Source organism: Tachyglossus aculeatus, chromosome X1, assembly GCF_015852505.1.
Source record: "Tachyglossus aculeatus isolate mTacAcu1 chromosome X1, mTacAcu1.pri, whole genome shotgun sequence".
Lineage (NCBI taxonomy): Eukaryota > Metazoa > Chordata > Mammalia > Monotremata > Tachyglossidae > Tachyglossus > Tachyglossus aculeatus.
The window spans coordinates 122,223,752-122,251,659 of NC_052101.1; the positions used below are offsets into that span (position 1 = coordinate 122,223,752).

Below are 27,908 nucleotides of genomic sequence, written 5' to 3' on the forward strand. Positions count from 1 at the left end.
GTCAGCTGATGACCCAGTTACCATAGTTTCTCATTGAGATTCCATTTTAAGTACAGGCAGTTTTCAGTCATCTATGACTTCATTGTTTCTCCTCATTTGAAGTATTTCCTCCTTTTGCTTATACTTCGTTCCTCCCTTCCCCCAAAATATGTATTGATTCGCTGACCTGATTGGTTAATGGAGACGGGATCCTCCATGATGAGTTGAGAAAAACCCGTGCTTCAAAAGAAACATCAGAGTCAAAGTGACATTTGTACCGCCTTTATTAAAAGGCTGCTACTAAGAACCTATCGTGCTTTTCCCTACATAGCTACATGATACACACCATCTGCCCGAACGTGAAAGGAGTCTCAGAATTTACTGAGCTGGGAAGGGGCCGAATGGAACGAAGAGAACTCAAAAAGGAATCAGGACACTATTGGAGAGGACGGAAAGGAAGCGGGAATGCCCACAGAAGAATCGAGAGGTGTTGTAAGAGTTACATAGGGATGGTTTAGGGAAGCAAGATTCCACTGTTTTGGGAATATGCAGTCATCTCAGCACAGCTGGTATGCAGCTGGAAGTACCTAAGGAAAGGATCCTTCATATCAAAGACAGTGATCCTGACATTGATCGCCATGTGCAGGAGTGGGACCAAAATTCCTTGCACGCTAGGCACACACAAATACAGGTCTTTGGTTAGTGTCTAAGTCGCCCTTTGTAGGACCTGGCACTGTTTCATGAAGCAGCAAGGTTTAGTGGAAAGAGCCCGGTCTTGGGAGTCAGAGGTCATGGGTTCTAATCCCAGCTCCGCCGCTTGTCTGCTCTGTGACCTTGGGCAAGTCACTTAACTTCTCTGTGCCTCAGTTCCCTCATCTGTAAAATCGGGGTTAAGACTGTGAGCCCCATGTGGGACAACCCGCTTACCTTGTATCTAGCCCAACGCTTAACAAATACCATCATTATTATTATTGATTTGAGTGCTATATCCTGGGCCAATCTGTTCAGCCCTGTTTCTTCCTAGTAGTCCACCTCTAATCAGCCAGTTAACTGGATTAAGCACCTTTCGTGGCCAGGACGTTGTACTGTGAGCTTGGGCGAGAGCAACAGAGGTGGAATTCGCAGGATCGGTGCCCTCAGAAAGTTTACAGTCCCAATGGGGGAAGGGATGTAAAATAATCTACAGCTAGGGAGAAAAGGAGGTTGGATTTCAGAAGGGCTTCGAAGAGCTGGTGATCTGAGGAAGAACGTGAGCAATTGGGAGAGTTGAACTTGAGAGGAACAAAGCGTGGACTAAGGAAAGAGCACAGGCCTGGGAATCAAAGGACCTAGGTTTTGATCCCAGCTTTGCCCCCTGCCTACTGTGTGACTTTGGTTAAGTCACTTGGCTTCTCTGGGCTTCAGTTTCCTCATCTGGAAAGTGGGGATTTAATTCCTGTTGGCCCTCCTATTCAAGTGTCTGACCTGATTAACTTGTATCTACCCCAGCTTTCAGAACAGTGCTTGACACCTAGTAAATGCTTAACAAATGCCATTATTATTATTATTATTATTAGTATGGTATTTGTTAAGCACTGTTCTAAGCACTTATTATTACATAAGTGCTGTGAGGCTAAGGGTGGGGTGAATAAAGGGTACAAATCCAAGTGCAAGGGTGACACAGAAGGGAAAGGGAGTAATTTAGGGCTTAGTTGGGGAAGGCCTCTTGGGAGAGGTGTGCTTTTAATAAGACTCTGAAGGTGGGAGGGTAATCGTCTCTGCGATATGAAAAGGGAGGGTGTTCCAGGACAGAGGCGGATGTGGGCAAGGGGTCGACGGCAAGAGAGGAGAGATCGAGGTACAGTGAATAGGTTGGCAATTGGAGGAGCAGTGTGCCGGTTGAGGTGTAATAAAATAGGTCATCGAGGTAAGGTAGGAGAGCTGATTGAGTGCCTTAAAGGTGAGGGTAAGGAGTTTCTGTTTGAGGAGAAGGTGGTTGGGCAACCACTGGAGGCTCTTGATAAGTGGAGAAACATGGACTGAACTTTTTAGAACAATGATCTGGGCAGCAGAGTGAAGTATGGACTGGAATGGGGAGAGGCAGGAAGGTCAGCGAGGAGGCTGATGCAGTAATCAAAGCAGGCTAGGATAGAGAAATGCTTGGATGAACGTGGTAGCAGTCTGGATGGAGTGGAAAGGGTGGATTTTGGCAATGATGTGAAGATTGAACCAACAGGATTTGGTAACATTGAATATGTGGGTTGAATGAGGGAGATGAGTCGGATAATGCCAAGGTTACAGTCTTGTGAGACAGAGAGGATGGTGGTGCTGTCTACAATAATGGGAAAATCGGAGGAAGATAGAGTTTGGGTGGAATGATGAGGAGTTCTATTTTGGCCATGTTAGGTGTGAGGCGATGGTAAAACATCCAAATAGAGGTGTCCTGAAGGCAGGAGGAAATATGAGACTGCCGAGAAAGAGAAAGATCAAGGCTGGAAATGTAGATTTGGGACTCACCGTCATAGAGATGGTAGTTGTAGCCATAAGAGCAAACGAGTTATCATTTATTCATTCAATCATATTTACTGAGTGCTTCCTGTGTGCAGAGCACTGTACTAAGCCCTTGGGAAGTACAAGTCGGCAACATATAGAGACGGTCCCTACCCAGCAACAGGCTCACAGTCTAGAAGGGGGAGACGGACAACATAACAAAACATGTAGACAGGTGTCAAAATTGTCAGAGCAAATAGAATTAAAACTATATGCACATCATTAACAAAATAAATAGAATAGTAACTATGTACAAGTAAAATAGAGTAATAAATCTGTACAAATATATATACAAGTGCTGTGGGGAGGGGAAGGAGGTAGGGTGGGGGGATGGGGAGGAGGAGAGGAAAAAGGGGGCTCAGTCTGGGAAGGCCTCCTGGAGGCCTAACAAGCCAAGCTAGCCAAGCTAGCTTGGCGGGTGTGCAGCGGGAGGGCATTCCAGGCCAGGGGAAGGACGTGGGTCGGGGGTCAATGGCAGGATGGGCGAGAACGAGGTACAGTGAGGAGGTTAGCGACAGAGGAGTGGAGGGTACAGGCTGGGCTGTAGAAGGAGAGAAGGGAGGTGAGGTAGGAGGGAACGAGGAGGTGATGGAGAGCCTTGAAGCTGATAGTGAGGAGTTTTTGCTTGATTGACAGGCAGCCACTGGAGATTTTTGAGGAGGGGAGTGACATTCCCAGAGCGTTTCTGTACAAAGATAATCCGGGCAGCAGAGTGAAGTATAGACTGAAGCAGGGAGAGACAGGAGGATGGGAGATCAGAGAGGAGGCTGATGCAGTAATCCAGTCGGGATGGGATGAGAGATTGAACCAGCAAGGTAGCGGTTTGGATGGAGAGGAAAGGGCGGATTTTGGCGATGTTGCAGAGGTGAGACCCGCAGGTTTTGGTGATGGATTGGATGTGAGGGGTGAACGAGAGAGCAGAGTCAAGGATGACACCAAGGTTGCAGGCTTGTGAGATGGGAAGGATGGTAGTGCCGTCTACCAGAACTGAGCCTTGAGGGACTCCCACAGCTAAGGGGTGGGAGGAAGAGGAGGAGTCCGCGAATGAAATTGAGATGGAGCGGCCAGAGATAAGAGGAGAACCAGGAAAAGACAGTGTCAGTAAAGCTAAGGTGGAGTAAAGTTTCCAAGAGAAGGGGATGATCAACAGCGTCGAAGGCAGCTGACAGGCTGAGCAGGATTAGGATGGAGACCGTTGGATTTGGCAAGAAGATCATTGGAGAGGGCAGTTTCTGTGGAGTGAAGGAGCTGGAAGTCAGATTGGAGGGGGTCAAGGAGAGAACTGGATGAGAGGACATCCTCCTTGTTAGTGATGAGGATGATAATGACTTAGCCCCTTAAAAGAGCTGACCTTATCCCCTGGTAACCAAAACTGAACTGTGGGGCGGGGGTAAACAACCAGCTTCTATATAAGAACAGCTGTTTTGGGATCTTGTCTTGGTTGTTTCTGCCCCATGAACTCAAGCAACCAAGGACCAAAATAATCTTTGTGGTGGAGAAGAGGAGGAGTGAGATAAGCAGCATGGCTTAGTGGATAGAGCATGGCCTGAGAGTCAGAAGGGCCTGGGTTCTAATCCCAGCTCAGTCACATGACTGCTGTTAGTACAGTGTGCGCACACAGTAGGCGCTCAATAAATACGATTGAATGAATGCTGTGTGACCTTGGGCAGTGCACTTCTCTTCCCTGGGCCTCAGTTACTGCACCTGTAAAATGGGGATAAGAGTGTGAGCCCCATGGCGGACAGGGACTGAGTCCAACCTGATTAACTTGTTCATTCATTCATTCAGTCGTATTTATTGAGGCGCTTACCATGTGCGGAGCACTGTATGTACTAAGTGCTTGGGAGAGTACAATTCAACAATAAACACATTCCCTGCCTACAGTGAGCTTACAGTCTGGGGTGTGGAGGAGACAGACATGAATACAAATACATAAAATTACAGGCATGTACATAAATGCTGTGGGGCTGTGGCGGGGGGAGCAAAGGGAATAGGTCAGGGATAGAAGGGAGTGTGAGATGGTGAAAGGTGAGGCTTAAGTCTAGGAAGGCCTCCTGGAGGAGATGTGCCTTCAGTAAAGCTTTGAAAGCAGGGAGAGTCATTGTCTGGCGGATTTAAGGAGGGAAGGCGTTCTAGTCCAGAGGCAGGACGTGGGCTAGAGGTTGGCAGCGAGATAGGCACAGTGAGAAGGTTAGCACTGGAGGAGTGAAGGGTGCGGGGTGAGTTGTAGAAGGAGAGAAGCAAGGTGAGGAGGCATGGTGGTGAAGTGTTTAAAAGCCATTGATGAGGATTTTTGTTTGTTGCGGAGGTCGATGTCCAGTATGTTTTTGTAGAAAAAAATGATCCGGGCAGCAGAGTGAAGTATGGACTCAAGTGGAGAGAGACAGGAGGCTGGGAGGTCAGCAAGGAGGCTGATGCAGAAATCCATGTGGGATAGGATGAGTGATTGTATTAATGTGGTAGCAGTTTGGATGGAGAGAAAAGGGCAGCTTTTAGCGAAGTTGTGAAGGTGGGACTAACCGGATTTGGTGACGGATTGAATAACAGGTTACGGGCTTGTGAGACAGGAAAGATAGTGGTGCCGTCTACAGTGACGGGAAAGTCAGGGAGAGGACAGGGTTTAGATCGAAAGATAAGGCGTGGCTCAGTGGAAAGAGCACGGGCTTTGGAGTCGGAGGCCATGGGTTCAAATTCTGGCTCCGCCAATTGTCAGCTGTGTGACTTTGGGCAAGTCACTTAACTTCTCTGTGCCTCACTTACCTCATCTGTAAAATGGGGATTAAGACTGTGAACCCCCCGTGGGACAACCTGATCACCTTGTAACCTCCCCAGCACTTAGATCAGTGCTTTGCACATAGTAAGCACTTAATAAATGCTGTTATTATTATTACCCTTATTATGATAAGGAGCTGTATTTTGGACATGTTAAGTATAAGGTGACTGGAGGACATCCAAGTAGAGATGTTTTGAAGGCACAAGGAGATGCGAGCCTGGAGACAGGAAGAAAGATCAGGGCTGGAAATGTAAATTTGGGTATCATTCTCATAGAGGTGGTAGTTGAAGCCATGGGAGCGAATAAGTTCTCCAAAGGAGAGGGTGTAGATGGAGAATAAAAGGAGACGCGAACTAAACCTTGAGGGATCCCCACAGTTAGGGGGTGGGAGGCAGAGGAGGAGCCCACAAAGGAGACTGAGAATGAACGGCCAGTGAGGTAAGAGGAGAACCAGGAGAGGACAGAGGTCAGTGAAGTCAGGTTGGATAACATTTCCAAGAGAAGCGGGGTGGTCCACAGTGTCAAAGGCACCTGAGAGGTCGAGGAGGATTAGGATTCATTCATTCATTCAATCATATTTATTGAGCGCTTACTGTGTGCAGAGCACTGTACTAAGCGCTTGGGAAGTACAAGTTGGCAGCATATAGAGATGGTCCCTACCCAACAATGGGCTCACAGTCTAGAAGGGGGAGACAGACAACAAAGCAAAACATGTGGACAGGTATCAAGTCGTCAGAATAAATAGAAGTAAAGCTTGATGTACATCATTAACAAAATAAATAGAATAGTAAATATGTACAAGTAAAATAGAGTAATAAATCTGTACAAACATATATACAGGTGCTGTGGGGAGGGGAAGCAGATAGGGCTGGGTGATGGGGAGGAGGAGAGGAAAAGGGGGACTCAGTCTGGGAAGGCCTCCTGGAGGAGGTGAGCTCTCAGTAGGGCTTTGAAGAGAGGAAGAGAGCTAGCTTGGCGAATATGCAGAGGGAGGGCATTCCAGGCCAGGGGGGAGGACGTGGGCCGGGGGTCGACGGCGGGACAGGTGAGAACGAGGCACAGTGAGGAGGTTAGCGGCAGAGGAGAGGAGGGTGCTGGCTGGGCTGTAGAGGGAGAGAAGGGAGGTGAAGTAGGAGGGGGCGAGGTGATGGACAGCCTTGAAGGTGAGAGTGAGGAGTTTTTGCCTGATGCGTAGGTTGACTGGTAGCCACTGGAGATTTTTGAGGCGGAGAGTAACATGCCCAGAGCATTTCTGCACAAAGATGATCCGGGCAGCGGCATGAAGTATGGACTGAAGTGGAGAGAGACAGGAGGATAGGAGATCAGAGAGGAGGCTGATGCAGTAATTCAGTAATTAGGATGAAGTAGAGGCCCTAAGAACAGCGCTTGGCACATAGTAAGTGCTTAAACAATACCTTATCATTATTATTACTAAAAAGGGAGAGGGTGACAGCCAGGGAAAGGGAAGTTAGGCTTCTCAAGGACAGGGTGGTGGAGTGGCAGGGGGAGCCTCACTTCTCAAAGGGCAGGTTTTAACATCGTAACCACAGAGTTGAACTCGGGTTTAGCCACCCTAGCTGCTACTTGGGGGAGGCGGGGACCAGCCGAGTCCTTTTCGGAGCAGATTGTTGTGGAAAGAGCCACGAGGTAGGTCTCCTACTTATTTGGGAACAAACCTAAACCATGAAAATGTTAATTGGGTTCGTAATTAATATTCTAATTTTGACCAGCCGGCCAAATCTGATAATGGAAGTAGAAGTGGCAGGAGCAGCGTGGGGGCTCGCCAAAATATTGTTTCAGGCGATGATGCTGACGTGGTTGCCAGCTGCCCAACGGACGAGCCTCGGTCCCGGCTTCTGGTGTTTTGCTCAGTGCGACCTTTAGCTTCAAAAACCTGTGCCAGGGAATTGATTACAGTGGTGGCAGAGGCCTGTGCGGTGCCACCTGCACGCCCTCGGCTCCAGCAGCCAGACTCCCACTGGGGAATATGTAGAAGTACCTGCCCCCTGTAGCAGGTTTCCTAAACATTTGTGCCTGGTCAAAGAAACTCCTGGATCTCAGAGAGCAGGCTGTTAGTGGGGTTGGAGCTGGTGGTCACGGTCTCCACTGGAACCGACCGCACGTTGAGAAACAACTTGGCTGAGTGGATAGAGCCTGGGAGTCAGGAGGACCCGGATTCAAATTCTGGCTCTGTCGCGTGTCTGGTGTGTGACCTCGGTTGGGCAAGTCATTTCACTTCTCTGGGCCACAGTTACCTCATCTGCAAAATGAGGATTAAGACTGCTGAGCCCCGTGTGGGACTGGGACTGGATCCAACCTGATTAGGTTTTTTTCTGTCTCAGTGCTTAGTACATAGTAAGCACTTAACAAATATCATTTAAAAAAACACATAGAGAAGCATTTCAGGAGGATCCTGGAGGCCATATTTCGGTTCCCCCACCCTATGCCTCGTGAGTAACCTAGAGATGGGTGTCAGTCATATTTATTGAGTGCTTACTGGGTGCAGAGCACTGTACTAAGCGCTTGGGAAATACAAAAGCAGTATAACAGACACATTCCCCACCCACAACGAGCTTACAGTCTAGAGGGTTGTAAAAGTTGTCTGTTCACAGTGACTTATAAAAGATTCTCACCCCTGCTGGGAAAAGGAGAATGGGGGAAATGTTAGGTGCCCAGGATTAGGCAGAAGGACAGCTGGGTGAATTACCACTCTAGCGTTCTTTTTCTTTTTTTTTTTTTTTTTTTTTTGGTTTTGAAATGTTACTTAGGCGCTTATTATATGCCAGGCACTATAGTAAGCGCTGGGGTAAATTCATTCAATCGTATTTATTGAGCGCTTACTGTGTGCAGAGCACTGTACTAAAGGCTTGGGAAGTACTAATACAAGATAATCTTTTGATCTCCCTATCCCTACACTTATTTAGCCCAGAAAGGGGATCAGGAGGGAGGCTCCACCCCACATATCTTAAATGAATCCAAACATTAGCTGACAATGGGGTGGTTTGGCAGTCAAGACAATTGCAGTTATCAGACCTTCAGATCTGCCCAGAGATAGAAGTCTGGTCTCCCTACTCCTTAAAAACCTCCAATGGGTGCCCATCAACCTCCCTGTAGTGATAATGATGGCACTCATTAAGCTCTTACTATGTGCCATGCACTGTTCTAAGTACTGGGGATAGATACAAGATAATCAGGTTGGTCACAGTTCCTGTCCCACACAGGGCTCACATTCAAGGAGGGAGAAGATTTTAATCCCCTTTACATCAAACTCCCAACCGTCGGTTTTACGGCACTCAATCAGCTCTCCTCCTCCTGCCAGATCTCTTACTACAACCCAGCCTGAACACTCCGCTCCTCTACCACCAAACTACCCTCTCTACGTCAATCTCGCCTGTCTTGCTGCCAACCCCTTGCCCGTGTTCTCCCTCAGGCCTGGAACTCCCTCCCTCTTCCTAGCCAACAGTCCACCTCTCTCCCCACCTCCAAAACCCTCCGAAAACCGCAGCTCTTCCAGGAGAGCTTCCCTGATAATCACTGTGGTAGTTAACTCTGGTATTTGTTAAGCACTTACTATGTGCCAAGTACCATACTAAGCGCTGGGGTGGATACAAACCTATGGGGTTGGACACAGTCCCTAGCCTATGTGGGGTGAGCCAGTCTCACAGTCTCAATCCCCATTTTACAGATGAGGGAACTGAGCCAGAGAGAAGTGAAGTAACTTGTAATTATGGTACTTTTTGAGCATCATCATCATCAATCGTGTTTATTGAGCGCTTACTGTGTGCAGAGCACTGTACTAAGTGCTTGGGAAATACAAGTTGGCAACATATAGAGACAGTCCCTACCCAACAGTGGGCTCACAGTCTAAAAGGGGGAGACAGAGAACAAAACCAAACATACTAACAAAATAAAATAAATAGATTAGATATGTACAAGTAAAATAGATTAGAACCCATGACTAAGCCCTCATTCCCCCTACATGCCCACCTGCCCTTTTCTGCCACCTATACACTTGGATCTGTACCCCTTAAGGACTTAATGATAATAATAATTTTGGTATTGGTTAAGCGCTTACTATGTGCCGAGCACTGCTCTAAGCTCTGAGGTAGATAGAAGGTTAGCAGGTTGTCCCATGTGGCGCTCACAGTCTTAATCCCCAGTTTACAGATGAGTAACTGAGGCACAGAAAAGTGAAGTGACTTGCCCAAAGTCACCGAGCTGACAGGTGGCGGAGCTGAGATTAGAACCCATGACCTGACTCCCAAACTCGGGCTCTTGCCACTAAACCATGCTGACTCCCACCCCACCCTCAGCCACATTGCACTTAAAATCCTTATCCTTACATTGTGCCATTTGTCCTTTCTGTGATTAATTTTATATCTGTTTCCCCCAACCTGCCCACCTCTAGACTGTAAACTACCTGTGGGTAAGGATCCTGTCTACCAACTCTATCTTATTGTCCTCTTCCAAGTGCTTAGCTGAGTGCTCGTCACACAGTAAGCACTCAAAAACACCACACTGTCCCCACCGAAACGACTGCCCTTGGTTTTGCACATGCCCTCCTCTGATACTCTTGCTGTTTTCCTCCCGAAGGCCAACTGCACATTTTGTTGGTGGAAGAGGGTAGGGAGCTTTCGGTTTTAGGGGAGCTGCATTTCCCTGGGATTTGACAATCAAGTGGGAAAGGCCCAAATCTGAGTATTTTACCTAGTGATTATCGCTTTGGGGTCTGCTGCTGAGATCTCAGTAAGTGCTGAAGGGTTGTGCAGAAGATGAAGTGTTAACACTTCTGGAGGAGTCCTAATTCTGTGATGAGGGTGGGGCAGTTCCACCCTTCAGCTTGGTTGTGGTAATAATAATAATAATGATGGCATTTGTTAAGCGCTTACTATGTGCCAAGCACTTTTCTAAGCACTTGGGGGGATACAAGGTAATCAGGTTGTCCCACGTGGGGCTCACAGTCTTAATCCCCATTTTCCAGATGAGGTAACTCAGGCACAGAGAATACTAATAATAATGGCATTTATTAAGTGCTTAACTATGTGCAAAGCAGTGTTCTAAGCGCTGAAGTTGTGACTTGCCCAAAGTCACACAGCTGACGAGTGGCGGAGCAGGGATTAGAACCCATGACCTCTGACTCCCAAGCATGGACTCTTTCCACTAATCCACACTGCTTCTCTTACTGTTTATGGTACTGGTACTGTTTATGACTTTTTTTCAGGGGTTCCCCTGTCTCCTGGCTAAAGGTATGCATCACACTGGGTTTCTCCATAATTATTTTCATGGTATTTGTTAGGCGCTTACTATTTACCAAGCACTGTTCATTCATTCATTCAATCGTATTTATTGAGTGCTTACTGTGTGCAGAGCACTGTACTAAGCACTTGGGAAATACAAGTTGGCAACAAGTTAAGTGCTTACTACGTGCCAAGCACTGTTCTAAGCACTGTGGTAGATACATGGTAATCAGGTTGGACACAGTCCCTGTCCCACATGGGGCGCACAGTCTCGATCCTCATCTGACAGGTGAGGTAATTGAGGCACAGTGAAGTGACTTGCCCAAGGTCACACAGAAGGGACCTGGCAGCAGGAGGACAGAAAGCAATGTAAATCACTTCTCTCTTTAATTCCTCAGCCTCCAAGTCCTTCCCTCCTCAAAAATATCCAGTGGCTACCAATCAATCTGCTCATCAGGCAGAAACTCCTCACCCTCGGCTTCAAGACTCTCCATCACCTCGCCCCCTCCTACCTCACCTCCCTTCTCTCCTTCTACAGCCCAGCCCGTACCCTCCGCTCCTCTGCCACTAATCTCCTCACCGTGCCTCGTTCTCGCCTGTCCGCTCGGCCCACGTCATCCCCCGGGCCTGGAATGCCCTCCCTCCCAACATCCACCAAGCTAGCTCTCTTCCTCCCTTCAAGGCCCTGCTGAGAGCTCACCTTCTCCAGGAGGCCTTCCCAGACTGAGCCCCCTCCTTTCTCTCCCCCTCGTCCCCCTCTCCATCCTCCCATCTTACCTCCTTCCCTTCCCCACAGCACCTGTATATATGTATATGTTTGTATATATTTATTATTCTATTTATTTATTTTACTTGTGCATATCTATTCTATTTATTTTATTTTGTTAATATGTTTGGTTTTGTTCTCTGTCTCCCCCTTCTAGACTGTGAGCCCACTGTTGGGTAGGGACTGTCTCTATATGTTGCCAACTTGTACTTCCCAAGCGCTTAGTACAGTGCTCTGCACACAGTAAGCACTCAATAAATACGATTGATTTATTGATTGATTGATTGATTCCCCTGGCTTATTCCAGGAAACGGAGTCTTCTGGGAAAACCTCCTTGCAAACAATCAGTCAGTCAGTGGTCTTTATTGAGCACCTCCCGGGTGCAGAGCACTGTGCTAAGCACTTGGAAGGAGACTGTGGAGTTGGTAGATAGGATTTATTGCTACCCTCAAGAACCTTAAAGTCTAGTGGGAGAGAACAGACATTATAATAAATTATAGAGGGGGGAGCAAGAGTATGAGAAGCAGCGTGGCTTAGTGGAAAGAGCACGGGCTTGGGAGTCAGAGGTTGTAGTTTCTAATGCTGGCTCCGCCACTTGTCAGCTTTGTGTCTTTGGATGAGTCACTAAACTCTGTGCCTCATCTGTAAAATGGGGATTAAGACTGTAAGCCCCATGTGGAATAATCTTATTACCTTGTATCTACCCCAGCACTTAGAACAGTTCTTGGCGCATAGTAAGCACTTAACAAATACACAAATACTGTCATCATCGTCAGATGTGCATGAGGGCTGTGGGGGTGGGGTGAGCATCAAAATTGGATGGAGAAAGGAGAGCTAGGCACAGTTGATGTTCTCTCTACCCACTGGCTTTAAGGCACTCAATCCTCCACCCACCTACCATTTTTATTTATGATGGCTCCCCAAACCATTGGAGGTTTTTGAGGTGTGGGCAATACCGTTTTTTTTAGAAAAATGATCTGGACAGCAGAGTGAAGTATGGACTGAAGAGGGGAAAGGCAGGGAGGTCAGGGAGGAGGTTGATGCAGTAGTTACAGCAGGATATGCTTAGCCCATGGGTTCTAGAGGTGTTGTGAAAGTAGAACCGACAGGATTTGACGACTGACTGAATATGGGGGTTGAGTGAGGTGATCAGTCAATCGATTGTATTAAGTACTCACTATGTGCAGAGCACTGTACTAAGCACTTGGGAGAGTACACTACTGCAGAATTAGCAGACACGTTCCCTGCCCATCCCGAGTCTAGAGATGAGTAGAGGATAATGCCAGCGGCCCAGGCTTGTGAGACAGGGAGGATGGTGATGATAACAATAATAATAATAGTAATAATAATAATAAATGGTATTTGTTAAGTGCTTACTATGTGCAAAGTACTGTTCTAAGCGTGGGGGGGATACAGGGTGATCAGGTTGTCCCACGTGGGGCTCACAGTCTTAATCCTCATTTTACAGATGAGGGAACTGAGGCCCAGGGAAGTTAAGTGACTTGCCCAAAGTCACACAGCTGACAAGTGGCAGAGTTAGGAGTAGAACCCATGACCTCTGGCTCCCAAGCCCTTGCTTTTTCCACTGAGCCACGCTGGTGCTCTCTGAAGGGAAAGAGGGCAGGGTTTATTTAGGAGGTATGTTAAACTTGAGGTGTGGACAGGACCTCCATGTAGACAAGGCAGGAGGAAATGCAGGATTGTAGGGAAAGGAGAGAGATAGTATGGGGAGCTGTCCTGCATAGAAATGGTAGTTGGGTGAAGTGTGAAGCTGTCATTGTGTTCACACTGGGAGTCCCCAGGCACCTGAAAGCAATCCCAATCTCTTGTTCATCTCCATTTGAGAGCTATTAACCACTCAATTATATTTATTGAGCACAAACGAGGTGCAAAGGAATGTTCCAGGTGCTGGGCTTGTAGAAGGATCTTTGTCTCCTCACTGGGGAGCTATGGATCTCAAACTGACCCTTCCTGATCTCCCTCCATTTACAGTGGGCAGTCTCTTCATTCATGCCTACCAAATAAATGCAAAAAACAATCTTCAGCCTAATCAGAAAGAATTTTAGCCAGCATTTTCTCACCCCAGTGAGTACAAAGGTAGTAAAATTAATGAAATCAGCATCTTTACTACTAAGCAGGTGTAGACTGTTTCCCATCCTGAGGAAGTGGCTATTTGCAAGGATGCTTTAACTTTTTTTTCATGCAGATGAATGTTTTCATGTTTGCTCCAGAATGTGTGAATTTAGTTTTGCATATAAGTGCTAGAAGTTCTTAGCAGTAGGTTTGTTGGAGGTAGAATTCGGGCATCCTCAGTTCACAGGCACATAACCCGTTTAGGTTAATATTCTTTGGTTCGGGTGGATTTTGTATGATTACCACGTTCACTCTTGCCATAAGGCACCAAGGTAGACCCCACCCAGCGAGAGATCCCACACAAAGTCTCTCTAGGGGCTGTGCCTTGATTACTTCCCGAATGGTGTAATCTAATGCAGTGGCTTATTTTGACAGTGTGTGCTGGAAGGAGTCACCTCTGACCCCACTAAATGGAAAAAATCCTCTCAGGATATAGTCTGACACCTGAGGCCTATCAAAATTGATTGACCCCTCTCTCCCTTGGACTTTAAAACAAGAATAGGTTGGGCCCACAGGGAGTTCTGCCTTTCATCCATAAAAAGGGAATCCTCTAAGAATAAAGGGAAAGCAGATCTCTGCTATTGAGATGGTTTTCTGGGGCCTTTTTTTTTTTTGGAAGTCGATGCTGACGATAGTGTTTCCTACTCTGGATTATTTCATAGAGGGGCGGTTGCAACTCGTGCCATGGTATCTTTCTCAACTCTGCCGTGAGGGAGTTTCAAGACCTGGACTCGAAACCGTACCTACAGGCTGCAGTAATCTTGCAGGGATGTTGTCGGCAGTTTTAGACTGTGAGCCCACTGTTGGATAGGGACTGTCTCTATATGTTGCCAATTTGTACTTCCCAAGCGCTTAGTACAGTGCTCTGCACATAGTAAGCGCTCAATAAATACGATTGATGATGATGATGAGCCAGGAAGGGTAGGCTGGGAGACTGACTCAGTCAAGTCTTTCGAGGGAGAGAGGGTTAATGGCAATTGGTGATCCAGACTGCTTCATTCAGAAAGGAGGCCTTGGAAACGATACCCAGCTTTCCTGAAGATAAAAGTGATATTTGTCTTTATTGCCATCAGAAACTTCTGTCCCTGTTCCTTTCCCCTGTTGCTTTATCAGTATGAAATGCAGAGGAAGCTGGGAGAGGGATCAGTTGGAACTGAGAGTAGCCTACCCCCGGAGCTGCAGAAGGGGAGTTTAAAACATGCTAAACCTTGGGGCACAGGGTCTCATTTTGCTAGTGCACCTGCTGAGGTTTTGGCTAGTATTTATTGCACACATACTGCGGGCAAACTGCACTGTACTAGTGCTGGGGGAAAAAATATACGGATGGGCTTGCAATCTAAGGATAAGGTTGGGGCTGACGGCTGGGCGATGGATATAGAAAGAAAGAAGAATCCACAAAAACAGCATAAAAAGACACGGCCAAAAGGATAAATGCAGAGAGAACAACAGAGCATCGTGACTTACGGGCGGAGTCTTGGCCTCCTCGCAGATTTGGTAGGGGCGTTCAGAGGCCAACTGTCGTAACTGCCAAAATGGCCCTTGCTTCACCTTGCCTTGCTGGGGCAGAGAAGAGCCTGTTAGGGGCGGGGCTAATGCCCATAATAATAATAATAATGTTGGCATTTGTTAAGCGCTTACTATGTGCAAAGCACTGTTCTAAGTGCTGGGGGGGGGGGATACAAAGTGATCAGGTTGTCCCATGTGGGGTTCACAGTCTTAATCCCCATTTTACAGATGAGGTAACTGAGGCTCAGAGAAGTTAAGTGACTTACCTTGGGCAACTTCTCTGAGCCCCATCACCCCCTGTAGACTGTAAATCCTCTGTGGCCAGGGAACATGTCTACCAACTCTGTTGTGTGGTACTCTCCCAACTGCTTAGTCCAGTGCTTGGCACACAGTGCTTGATAAATACTAATGATTGATCATGTAATGTCCTCTCCTTGCACATTAGTACAGTGCTATGTACATACTATTCATTCATTCATTCAAATTCATTCAGTATTTATTGAGGGCTTACTGTGTCAGAGCACTGTACTAAGTGCTTGGGAGAGTGCAATATAACAATAAGCACTTAACAGTAAGCACTAAACAAATACTATTACTACTTTACTATCCCTGTTAACAAATACTGGGACAGGGACTGTGTCCAACCCAATTTGCTTGAATTCACCCCCAACGCTTAGTACAGTGCCTGGAACATAGTAAGTGCTTAAATATCACAATTATTATAATTATTATTGCCATTACCTCTAGAAGAGCAATCAGGAATTATTCCAGTGGATAAGGAGGAACCCTCCATAAAGTAAATTGAGCCCTTCCTATTTTTTTCCATTGAACTGAATCAGCACTCTAGAGAACTGGTATGGGATTTGCTCCTCTGTCGTCTCGTCGTCCACCCCCCCCCCCCCCCCCCCCCCCGCCCCACCGCCCACCGTGGTCCTTTTCAGACCCATCTTCTGCTTCTGTTAGACAAGTTCATCTTGTCTACATGTGCAGTTTTAAAACAATGATTCACAATATTATAGACTTTACAGTGGTGTGAACAAAGAATCACTTTTTCTACCTTGTCCAAAAAAAAGAAGCAAAGGCTGCATTTTCAGGGTAATGAAAGGTTTTCCCCCACAAATTGTCAAACGCCCAGAATCTGGATTCAGTTTCCTTTTTGGTTTTTAGTGTAACGAGAAATGTTAAACCACGGCCCTAATTTTCAGAAAATGCTCCAAAATGAGTTCATGTGCACACCTTTAGGTTTATTTGCCCACTGCAAACTAATTTGGGAAGGTGGTCACAAATAGATCCCGTAACTGGAGCTGAAAACTTGAATTTCTAACACAAATGTTAGTCTGCAATTCTCCAAGCCTTTTGTAAGAGAAGAGTGTTTAACCCCTTGTTTCTGTCAAATTCCTACTCATTTTGTTCTGGTCGAATTACAAGGGGAAACCAAAGCTCCGATGCTGTAGCTGCTTCTCTTCAGTGCTGTTTTGAAAGGCTGCTCTGAGTGTTTATTTGTTTCCTTGAGATCCTTTTACTAAGTCATGATCCCCCTCATGCATAAAACTTTTTCAGCCGCACCTAGACCTGGGGATTCCCCTTGCAGCAACATCTTCTATAATTCTATTTATTCTGATGGTATTGCCACCTGTCTACTTGTTTTGTTGTCTGTCTCCCCCTTCTAGATTGTGAGCCCATTGTTGGGTAGGGACTGTCTCTATATATTGCCGATTTGCAGTAATAATAATAATAATAATGACATTTATTAAGCGCTTACTATGTGCAAAGCACTGTTCTAAGCACTGGGGAGGTTACAAGGAGATCAGGTTGTCCCACGGGGGGCTCACAGTCTTAATCCCCATTTTACAGATGAGGTAACTGAGGCCCAGAGAAGTTAAGTGACTTGCCCAAAGTCACACAGCTGGCAATTGGCGGAGCCGGGATTTGAACCCATGACCTCTGACTCCAAAGCCCGTGCTCTTTCCACTGAGCCACTCCTGCTTCTCCTGCTTGGGAATTTGTACTTCCCAAGCGCTTAGTGCAGTGCTCTGCACACAGTAAGTGCTCAATAAATACGATTGAATGAATGAATGAACTTACAACACAAGGGCAAAATATTCTATTAAAATGATTTCCACTCGTTCTAAAGGGTTTACATTAGAAAAAACAACAGATATCGTACCAGCAACGTAAATATCGGTGCATTTTCATTCCTCTGGTCTTCAGACCTACCGGCTAACAAAATGCTACACGGTAATGACATGGTACGGATATTTGAAATTCACAGATGAATCAAGAATTTTTTTTTTTTCAGCTAATAGCTCCAACCTGATCACCCACTAGATTTTTTGGTGGAGGTGTTTGGGGAAACTCTTAAGTGATTGAAATTTCACATACTTCAGAAGTGGGTGCTAATGAGCAGTTCAGTGCCTAAAAGGTCAGAAAGCTAAGGAACTGAATGATCAGGCTCTGAAAGATAAAAAAGGTTGCTGACATATCATTTGCCCAGGTCCCATTTTCAATTCCATTTTTAACTTCAGCCTCGTATTTGTAAAGGCAGAAACCATCATTGGTGGGAGGCTCAAGATAAGCAAAGCAGCTGTTGAGTAAGTCACCGTAAAAGAAAAAAATAAAAAGTCTCCAAACCATGAGATTTTTTATCATTTCCCAGGACTGGCAAGTCTACTTAATGCCCTTTTATTAATGTTGCTGTTAAATCCTCATAAAAGTTTTGGTGTTCAGACAGCCAAACTCCTTAACTTCCAAAGAGAACTCAGAGTTAATAGACTCTTGGGTAATGTTAGGGATTTTGAGCTGATCTGATGGAGCAGCTGTTTTTCCTGTGGTTCTGTCAATCGTGTTTGCACAGCACTGTAAAAATAATAATAATTGTGGTATTTGTTAAGTGCTTACTATGTGCCACACACTGTACTGAGCGCTGGGGTACAGGCAAATCAGGTTGGACACTGTCCCACATGGGGCTCACAATTCAGTCCCCATTTTACAGATGAGGTAACTGAGGTGTAGAGAAGTAAAGTGACTCACCCAAGGTCACACAACAGACAAGAGGTGGAGCCAGGATTACAACCCATGACCTTTTGATTCCCAGGCCTATGCTTTATCCACTGTGCCATGCTGCTTCTCCACTGTACTAAGCGCTTGAGGGAATACACTATAACAGAACTAGCAGACACGCCTCCCAGTATTTCCTGCCTTCCTCTCTCATGTGGCCTAAAACAAAAAAAGAAGAATCCATGTGACCAAAATAGAGAAATCTTTAAAAGAGCACTTTTCATTGCTAAATATAATGTTGGATGCTCTCAGAAGACCAAAGAACTTACTAGTAAAGTTTATAACTCTGAAAAGCTGTAATAATGAATAGGCTCTCCCTCCCTAGCAGTGTTAAAAATGTTTGTTGGATTATATAGTTCATGGTGCTTTTTATAAATACTTACAAGTGGACAATTGATCCAGGAAGTTGCAGCAGCAGTGCAAGAGCTGCCCTTTCAAGTCTGCTCCATTTTCTTTCCAGTACCTGAACCTTACCTCACTTCACAAAATGAAGGCTATGTGTCACAAACCGGTTCAAACTGGCTGTTGCCATGGTTTTCACTTTGGAAGGAACTTATGGGGTCACATGACCAGAGAGGGAAATGCCTTTGTCACGTGCCTTTTTGGTGGCCTGATTAACATACAGGAAGTTAGCTCCCTGTTAGCTGTAAGGATGCTGTGTGGTAGATTGATTGAGGGGTAGGGAGCAGGAGAACTGACATCACCCCTGCTAGACATGCTTATTGATTATTCTTGGGCTTTGAGAAGGGAATGGTTAAAGAGGATCTTAGAAAATTTCAGCCAGTGAAGCCATCCTCCCAGTTAGCCATTTCTTCTTGAATTAAATCTCCTTTAGACAAATCAGGGTTTAAGCATGTCCGTCTCTTTTTTTCCCCCAAGTGTGATTTATGAAACCTTAACTGTAATGCAAAAGCTATAATCAATCAATCAATCGTATTGAGCGCTTACTGTGTGCAGAGCACTGTACTAAGCGCTTGGGAAGTACAAGTTGGCAACATAAAGAGACAGTCCCTACCCAACAGTGGGCTCACAGTCTAAAAGGGGGAGACAGAGAGCAAAACCAAACATACTAACAAAATAAAATAAATAGAATAGATATGGACAAGTAAAATAAATAAGTAAATAGAGTAATAAATATGTACAAACATATATACATATATACATATAAGATGAGGGGGATGGAGAGGGGGACGAGGGGGAGAGGAAGGAAGGGGCTCAGTCTGGGAAGGCCTCCTGGAGGAGGTGAGCTCTCAGTAGGGCCTTGAAGGGAGGAAGAGAGCTAGCTTGGCGGATGGGCAGAGGGAGGGCATTCCAGGCCATAAAGCAACAATATGATTTTTCTAAGCCAGGGCAGTATTTCCTACCCCTAGATTCCCCGTGCTTTGTGCCCAGGTGGAAGGAGGCCGCATTGGAAACAGTAAAGGAGAGTTGAGTTGACTGTGGTAGAAGTCTGAATTTGCTTCACATGAGTGCTCTGAAATCTAATCTTTTGGACCACAGCAGCCGACTTCATCCAAAGTGATTGACATGGCATGCCAGTTATTTTGTAATGGTGGAAAGGGCACAGGGCTGGGATTCAGGAGAACCAGATCCTACTCTCAACTCTGCCGCTTGACCTTGGTCAAGTCACTTAGCTACTCTTGTGCTTGTTTCCTCATCTGCAAAATGAGGAGAAACTGCCTGTTCTCCCTCCCTCCCTCTTTGTCTGTGAGCGTGTGTCTTGTTAGGGGCTGTGTCCAATCTGATTATCCGGAGTGTCTACCCCAGCGCTCAGCACAGTAGTAAACTGTAATTAAATATCATCATTGTTATTTATTAGTGATGCCAGTGGTACTCTTTACACTGCTAACTGCGGGTATTAATGCCAGGTTGGTGGACCGGTAACTTTGACAGGGCTCTACGAGCCATTTTTAGCTGTGTATGATTCCTTTTTTTATGGCAGAATGCCAATTTCCCCCTGCAGATTTACATTAGAAAATCTACAGACAATCATACTCTCCCAAGCGCTTAGTGCAGTGGTTAGCCCACAGTAAGTGTTCTTATTGAGCGCTTACTGTGTGCAGAGCACTGTACTAAGCACTTGGGAAGTACAAGTTGGCAACATATAGAGACAGTCCCTACCCAACAGTGGGCTCACAGTCTAGAAGGGGGAGACAGAGAACAAAACCAAACATATTAACAAAATAAAATAAATAGAATAGATACATACAAGTAAAATAAATAAATAAATAGAGTAATAAATATGTACAAGCATATACATATACAGGTTTTCAAATCAATCAATCATATTTATTGAGCGCTTACTGTGTGCAGAGCACTGTACTAACTGCTGTTGTGACTGGAGAAATGAGGTGGTGACTCAGTACTCTGCCCCACATGGACTCTCAAACGAAAGCCGATGAGAATAATAATAATTGTGGTATTTGTAAAGCGCCATGTGCAGGCACTGTTCTAAACGCTGGGATAGTTATAGGCTAATCAGGTTGGACAAAGTCCATGCCTCACATGGGGCTCACAGTCTTAATCCGCATTTTACAGATCAGGTAACTGAGGCCCAGAGAAATGAAGTGACTTGCCTAAGGTCACACAGCAGACAAATGGCAAAGCTGGGATTAGAACCCAGGTCCTTCTGTTTCCCAGGCCCATGCCCTATCCATTAGGCCATGCTGCTTCTCCTGAGATGAGGATGAGGTGAGGTAGATGGCCAGGACTGGATCTAAGTGGGGCAACTCAGTTGTGAGGAAGAAACGGACTGTGAGCCTGTTGTTGGGCAGGAATTGTCTCTCTTTGTTGCTGAATTGTTCTTTCCAAGCACACAGTAAGCGCTCAATAAATATGATTGAATGAATGAATGAAACTGAATCACTCCAGACATACTGCCCCCCGCCCCTCTGCAGTCAGCAACTCTTGTTGTCTGTGGAAGTGGGAGGCTCCCATATCAATCAATCATTCGTTTATATTGAGTGCCTACTATGTGCAGAGCACTTGGGAGAGTACAATACAACAGACTTAGCAGACACACTTCCTGCCCGTAATGAGTTCACAGTTTAGAGGGGATACAAGGTTGTCGGACTGGACACAGTCCCTGTCCCGCGTGGTGCTCACATTCTTAATCACCATTTTCCAGATGGGGGAACTGAGGTCCAGAGAAGTGAAGCAACTTGCCCAAGGTCACACAACAGAAGAGTGACAGATCCGGGATTAGAACTCAGGTCCTTCTGACTCCCAGGCCCGGGCTCTGTCCACTAGGCCGAATGTTTCCATTTTTTAATTTTTCGTTTCACTTTCATGGAAGATTGGTCATCCGATGACCTGAGCTAATGGGCAGTTCATTCATTCATTCAATCGTGTTTATTGAGCCCTTACTGTGTACAGGGCACTGTACTAAATCATCATCATCAATCGTATTTATTGAGCGCTTACTGTGTGCAGAGCACTGTACTAAGCACTTGGGAAGTACAAATTGGCAACATATAGAGACAGTCCCTACCCAACAGTGGGCTTGGGAAGTACAAGTTGGCAACATATAGAGACGGTCCCTACCCAACAACGGGCTCACAGTCTAGAAGGGGGAGGCAGACAACAAAACAAAACATGTGGACAGGTGTCAAGTCTTCAGAATAAATAGAAATAAAGCTAGATGCACATCATTAACAAAATAAATAGAATAGTAAATATGTACAAGTAAAATAAATAGAGTAATAAATCTGTACAAATATATATACAGGTGCTGTGGGGAGGGGAAGGAGGTAGGGAGGGGGAGAGGAAAGAGGGGGCTCAGTCTGGGAAGGCCTCCTGGAGGAGGTTGAGCTCTCAGTAGGGCTTTGAAGGGAGGAAGAGAGCTAGCTTGGCGGATGTGTGGAGGAAGGGCATTCCAGGCCAGGGGGAGGACGTGGGCCGAGGGTCGACGGCGGGACAGACGAGAATGGGGCACAGTGAGGAGCGTCATGGCAGAGGAGCAGAGGGTGCGGGCTGGGCTGTAGAAGGAAAGAAGGGAGGTGAGGTAGGAGGGGACGAGGTGATGGAGATCCTTGAAGCCGAGGGTGAGGAGTTTCTGCCTGATGAGCAGATTGATTGGTAGCCACTGGAGATTTTTGAGGAGGGGATTAACATGCCCAGAGCATCTCTGCACAAAGATGATCCGGGCAGCAGGGTGAAGTATAGACTGAAGTGGGGCTAATGGCACTGGGGTTTTAAAGCCGTTCTTTAGACTTATCCTGATGGCATCTCATGCTTGAGGGGGGAAAAAACTACATATGCGGTTCGCCGGTGTTTGCTATCCGGGAGGAGAGCTAAAACTTTTGGTCTTGTCAGGGAAGTTTTGTTCGCCTGACACACTGCGCCACCTAGGGGGCATAGCTCAATTCAGCCGTCTACCCTCACTGCAGCCCCAGTTCATCAGCAGGACCCGCCTTCAGCAAAACCCTTCGTTCTTACCGTTCATCCAAACCCCAGCTACTTAGGTGAAAGTTGCCAACATGCATCTGTTCCAAAGCCTGCCTCTTGGCTTATTTGAGGTAACTGCTACCATAGGGAGGCAGAAGTCACAGTGCATCCCCGCTATTCCTCTGATTTCACATACAGTGAAGTTTGCAGATACTTCTCCAGGGCGCTTATATGTAAGTGTGCTCAAACTGTAATTCCTCCTCAGCATGTGTTTTTGCTTAGTTAGGACTGACACCCTTAGCTTTGTATGGCTAGTAAGATACGTGCCTCAAATTAGGAGCTGGGTGAAGTTTGGGCCTGTATTCTCAAGGAAATGCATTGGTATAGGAACAGTAAAGGGATTACACCTGTTATGGGACTTTTTCTATATGAAAGGTGGTCATCCCGGTTATGGACCCGGATCACCTGTGGAGGAACTGATCTCTTGACAGCCGGCTGGCGTGGATGAGTTCATAATACATGTGAATAGCTCTTGTTGCTCATGTTTTTTCTCCCCCTGCAGTGAAATGCCATTACTCCAGTTGGCCCTTTCAGTCATTCATTCAGTCGTATTTATTGAGCGCTTACTGTGTGCAGAGAGCAGTGTACTAAGCGCTTGGGAAAGTACAGTGCAACAATAAACAGTGATATTCCATGCCCACAACGAGCTCACCGTCTAGAGGGACGAACTTCAGACAGACCGTCTCAGCTGAGAAACTGGAGGCCCTGAACTAAGTCCTAATTATAGCCCCTCCAAGGCTGGGTCGAGATTTGTTCTTGGGCAGACTTGTGTAGGGAGACTTTGACTCTGCCATGGTCTTGAAATTTCCATTTTAGTGTTGGTTGGAAACCTTTCACTTGTAGCAGAAAAATCAACTCACAAACCTAAAGGCAGTTAGTTAAATGTCCAGCGACATTTACAAGTTATGTTGCAGGTGGCTACCCTTGCCCCGCTGTGTTTCATTTCGGTTTTCAATAGCTCCCACCTAAGACGATGAGAAACATTCATTTTGCCCTGCCGTACCGTGGATTTCTGGACATACCCGCTTAATTGCCCTGGGAATCAAGGACTTGTGCTTCGAAGCTTCACAAGTGAAGTTACCTGTTGGATTTTCTGGCTATTTCAGAGACCATTGACCTTGGGTCACTGGACTGTTTGGAAGCAAGGTGTAAGAGGGGTTTCAGACTTGTTGATTCATGTTGGGGGTGAAGGGTGTCTTTGTGGGGGGCGGCGTGGGCTCTGAAGCACTGCCTGACCCATTGGAGTAGGGAGGAAATGGACCATCGCCTTCCTCCCCTGGTTAATAATAATAATAATAATAATAATAATAGTATTTGTTAAGCACTTACTATGTGCCAAGCACTGTTCTAAGCGCTGGGATAGATAAATGGTTATCAGGTTGTCCCATGTGGGGCTCATTTTACAGATGAGGTAAATGAGGCACAGAGAAGTTAAGTGACTTGCCCAAAGTCACACAGCTGACAAGCGGCGGAGCCTGGATTAGAACCCATGACCTCTGACTCCCAAGCCCGGGTTCTTGCCAGTAAGCCCCACTGCTTCTCTGGTTAAAAAACGTATGAGCTGAGATAGGTTTAGAAAGTGAACTGCTGCCTGAAAAAGGAGCCTCATCGGCAAGCCGATTTCCAACTGTGCGATGGGTAGTTTTCTTGGGGTGAGGGAGGAAGGGAATGTTCTCATTAGAGCATAGCCTGTAAACAGCCCTCTTTCTTTTTGATTTATAGTGATGTAAGGCCTGAAAAGAGAGTTCCCTCACCTGATGTTATAGTTTTATCGGACAATGAGCCTTCGAGCCCTAGAGTGAATGGTTTAACGCAAATAGCATTAAATGAGACCAATACCGAGGCACTCATGGTGAGTTCAGTCTTTTGCTGTCTTCTAGAATTATAGCTTTTGAAAAACATCCGAAGAGAGGCGCTAATTCTTCTGATTGCCAAGCTCTTGAAGCGGCTGCCCGATTCACAGGCTGCTGTCCGCCTCCCGGCTTCCCCCGGCTCCATGATAGCAGTGCATCCAACCTCTTGTTTTACAGGAGGACAGGCCTTGAGTGCTGATGTCACTTTTCAGACTGAGCTCTGAAAGTTTCTTCCCAGCCCCTGTCCTGCCTCCCCCCGACCCCCACCCCCCGGCTTGCACTGCACTGCACTTCCGGCCCCTCAGACAAACTTTTGAGTAGCACCATTGGTGTGGGTGGTAATATTCCCGCGTTAGCCTGCAGAGTGACATCTTCCTTTCGTGTCCGTTCAGGCTAATACGGCCTATTTGGCTGTGTCGGGGGGACTCTGTGAAATTTTAGAGCCGTAGCGGTTTAGAGAGAGTTTTCTCTCTCGCTCGCTTGCGCTCTCTCTCTCTCTCTCTTTCCCCGCCACCCCCCACCTGCCCCCTCCCCCACCACCTGGTACTTGAGTTTTCAAGTACAGTTATACTCTTTCAGGCCCACGAAGTTATGCTATAGTAGGTTGTCTCTTTTTTTTTCCTTTTGTCCTCTTTTGCCCTCATCTGTTCCTCTTTGCTTTTACAGAAAAGCAGTCCTGAAGAACGAGAGAGAATGATTAAACAGCTAAAAGAAGAGTTAAGATTAGAAGAAGCAAAACTTGTTTTATTGAAAAAACTAAGGCAGAGTCAAATACAAAAAGAGACCACTACTCAGAAGGTACTTGCTTTTTCTGGCGTGTGTACCAGGAGTCGGCGACCCCCAGCATGCATGCCAGAAGATGGTACACCTTGCCCATATTACCTGAAATGCCAACCTCTGGCCCACTGCTTGGCCAGCACCGAAGCTCCAGGGGGCCTCTTTCCCTCATACCCAGCCACTGTTCTGGGATCCCAGTCACTTCTCACCCCTCTTGTCGGGTAGCAGGGCCAATGGGGCGGGAATGCTTGAGCATTTAAAGAATGGTTCCCAGAATTGACCGAATTGACAGCCCGGCACGCCTCACTTGCGTCCCTCCTGGCTTCCACAACCGATCCAGCACCGCAGTCTAAAGAAGTTCAGTTCTAATTAACACATCTGTGGACAGTTGATGCTTTAAGTTCCGACCCCCTTAGCTCAGCCACGTGGTTTTCGGCAAACCTGGCCCCGGCACAAAGTTTGTGGTGAACCGATGAATGTTGGCTTTATTTCTTTCTCTGTGTGTAGCCTGGGCGAGTGGAGGTTGGTAAGTGTTTTCTTTTAGACTCAAGCTAGGGTGCCTTTATGCATCTCACACCACCAAAACTTTCTGGAGCAATATCTTTAAAAGAAAAAAAGGTGGGGGGAGGAGGGGCTGGCTCTTCAGTAGGCCAAAGGCCTAGCCTGCCTCACAAAAATTTTCCTCACAAAACAAGTATTCGATGAAGGTGAGCTTGCTTTTTCCTCTTGAATATGTTGGACAGGCAGTGGTTTTCCAAGGCAAAAAACCTTGAAGGCAGAGGTACGCATTGGGCAGGTGTTTTTTTCGTATTTGATCAGTGCCGTATCTTCTCTCCTCGGCTCCGGATTTTGTCGGAACGCAATGATGTGTCCAGACAGGAAATGCTGTTTTAGGAAATGGACGAGACCACCACATCTTAATACGTGTTGCCCGCTCACCCCGCCCCCCCCCCCCCCGGCCCCAGCAGTCCTCAGAACTTTTGGAGGGCTTTTGTCAGAAGAAGCTTGGACTGTTCTGAACAGCACGTTGCCAGAAATATACCCTACAGCCCCATGTGGGCTCAAGTGAGCCCACAGGTCTCGGGTTAGGTCCCATCTCTGCCTCCCCGCCTCGATTCTCTGTGGCGCAGGGGGTGGCAAATTAGATGGTGATTTCTGCATTCATGCAAAATCACTGCTAATACACAGAAGCACCACCTCCTCCCTGCCCAGCCCCCTTCCCCCCGGATCAGTTTGAGTCACTGGCACGAGTGCAAGCTCGGTGGGGGCAACTGCCCCCACGATATTTTTGGTGAACCCATTCATCCCAGGTCTCTGAGAATCCAGTCAGTCCTCAACGTACGACGTTTTGAATTTGACGAGCGGCATGTAAAATCTTGGGTTTTGACCTGACAGCCCCAAGTCTCCTTTATGGCACCAGCAACGGGGGTGAGGAGGCAGTTTGGGAACTGTGGGGAAATGAGGAAAAAAGGGTAAACCCATGAACGGGGTTTGTGGGGGATGTTTAAAAAGGTGGGGAGGGGCATAGGGGAGAAGCAGGAGAAGCCATGGGGTGGGGTGGGGGTTGGGAGGGAAGTGCCAGCTGCTCTTTGGGAGGAGTCACCAAGAAAGGCAGACAAATCCATTGTACTTCTGGTGAAGTAAAAGTCAGCTCCCCTATCGTGCAACAGCAATATTTCCATCCTTCGAACCCCAAGGAGACATCATCTAAGGGTGCACGTGTGACGGAGTGATCGAAATGCATTAGCCATATTGCTCATCTGTAATTGCGTACACAATTCTGGGTCATTTTGGTAAAAATAGGGTATCTGACCTTGATTCAGGAGCCAGGCCCCCATTTATGACACTGTGCTGATGAGAAGATTGGTTCCCATTTGTGTTTTCAATTTGAGGCAATTTTCAGGAACCAATTGTGTCCTAAAGTCCAAGGACTCGTCTGTACCTCAGAATTTCCCGACAGGTCTGAAAAAGATCCGAAATGGTGGCCTTCTGCCCCGTTAGCTCTGGAAGCCTGTCTCCCTCCCAGTCCCCAACCTTCCCCTGCCTCCTCATCGACCCCCCCGTTGCTCAACAAAAGGTTGCCACCCGTGGGCACCGGTGTTCTAGAGCTCCACCCAGGCTGATCCCAACAAAGGGCAAGACCAGGGCAGACCCCACTGTGACACCACTTAGAAGACACAAGACACCCGCTTAGAAAGTGCAAAATTTTCTTCCTCCGTTTTACCTTGCCGTTAGGTCCCCGGTTTTAATTTTATTCCCCCTGCCCCCTGAAGACTCTTTAAGTTGTATTATCGGTGTCCTCTGGGAAAGTGTTTGAAGTGTGTATGTAGCCAGTTGAGATTTCTGTAGACTTCTAAAATGCTGATATCTTTTTTCCTTCTCCTTTGTTTCAGTAGCTAGCTCAATAAAGCAGAAACTGAAATAAATCATGGGTAACAATTGGTGATAAAATATGCAAAGAGAGGTCTAATTGAAGAAAGTATTTATCTGATTTGGGGTTTGGTTTTTGGGAACCTTCTAGTAAGTCTTCAATCTCTTCTCGAGCAGTAAGTGACTGGTAGCTTTTAATGTTTTTCTAAGTTTCCTAGGAGGACCATGAGCACCCATTATTTTTGATTCTGTAGCCCCGATAGCAGTAATTGTGTTGGCGGGTGGCCTTTTATGATTACTAGAAGCCAGAGAAAGCTCTTGGAGGGAAATTTTTCCATTCACGTTTACCCGGTGGTTTGCCCATTTAAAATGGGCCCGTAACGGACACAGTTTTTTGGTTGGTTGGTTTAGAAGTACAGCTTTTGAGAGCTTTGTGCCTGAGGGGGGGAGAAAAAAGCAAATCAATATCGAGCGCTTTATTA

The 27,908-nt window shown here is 46.6% G+C and overlaps 1 protein-coding gene across 5 annotated transcripts in view; it reads left to right on the forward strand.

The window, feature by feature from the left end:
• The window catches only part of GATAD2A (GATA zinc finger domain containing 2A), a 180,552-nt gene that overhangs the window by 136,027 nt on the left and 16,617 nt on the right, over positions 1-27,908 (forward strand). For all 5 annotated transcript variants that reach the window (XM_038772500.1, XM_038772504.1, XM_038772502.1 and 2 more), the window contains 2 exons: positions 24,149-24,278; positions 24,946-25,077. In XM_038772500.1, the coding sequence (XP_038628428.1) occupies positions 24,149-24,278; positions 24,946-25,077 (262 nt within the window). The remainder of the gene's footprint in view (positions 1-24,148; positions 24,279-24,945; positions 25,078-27,908) is intronic.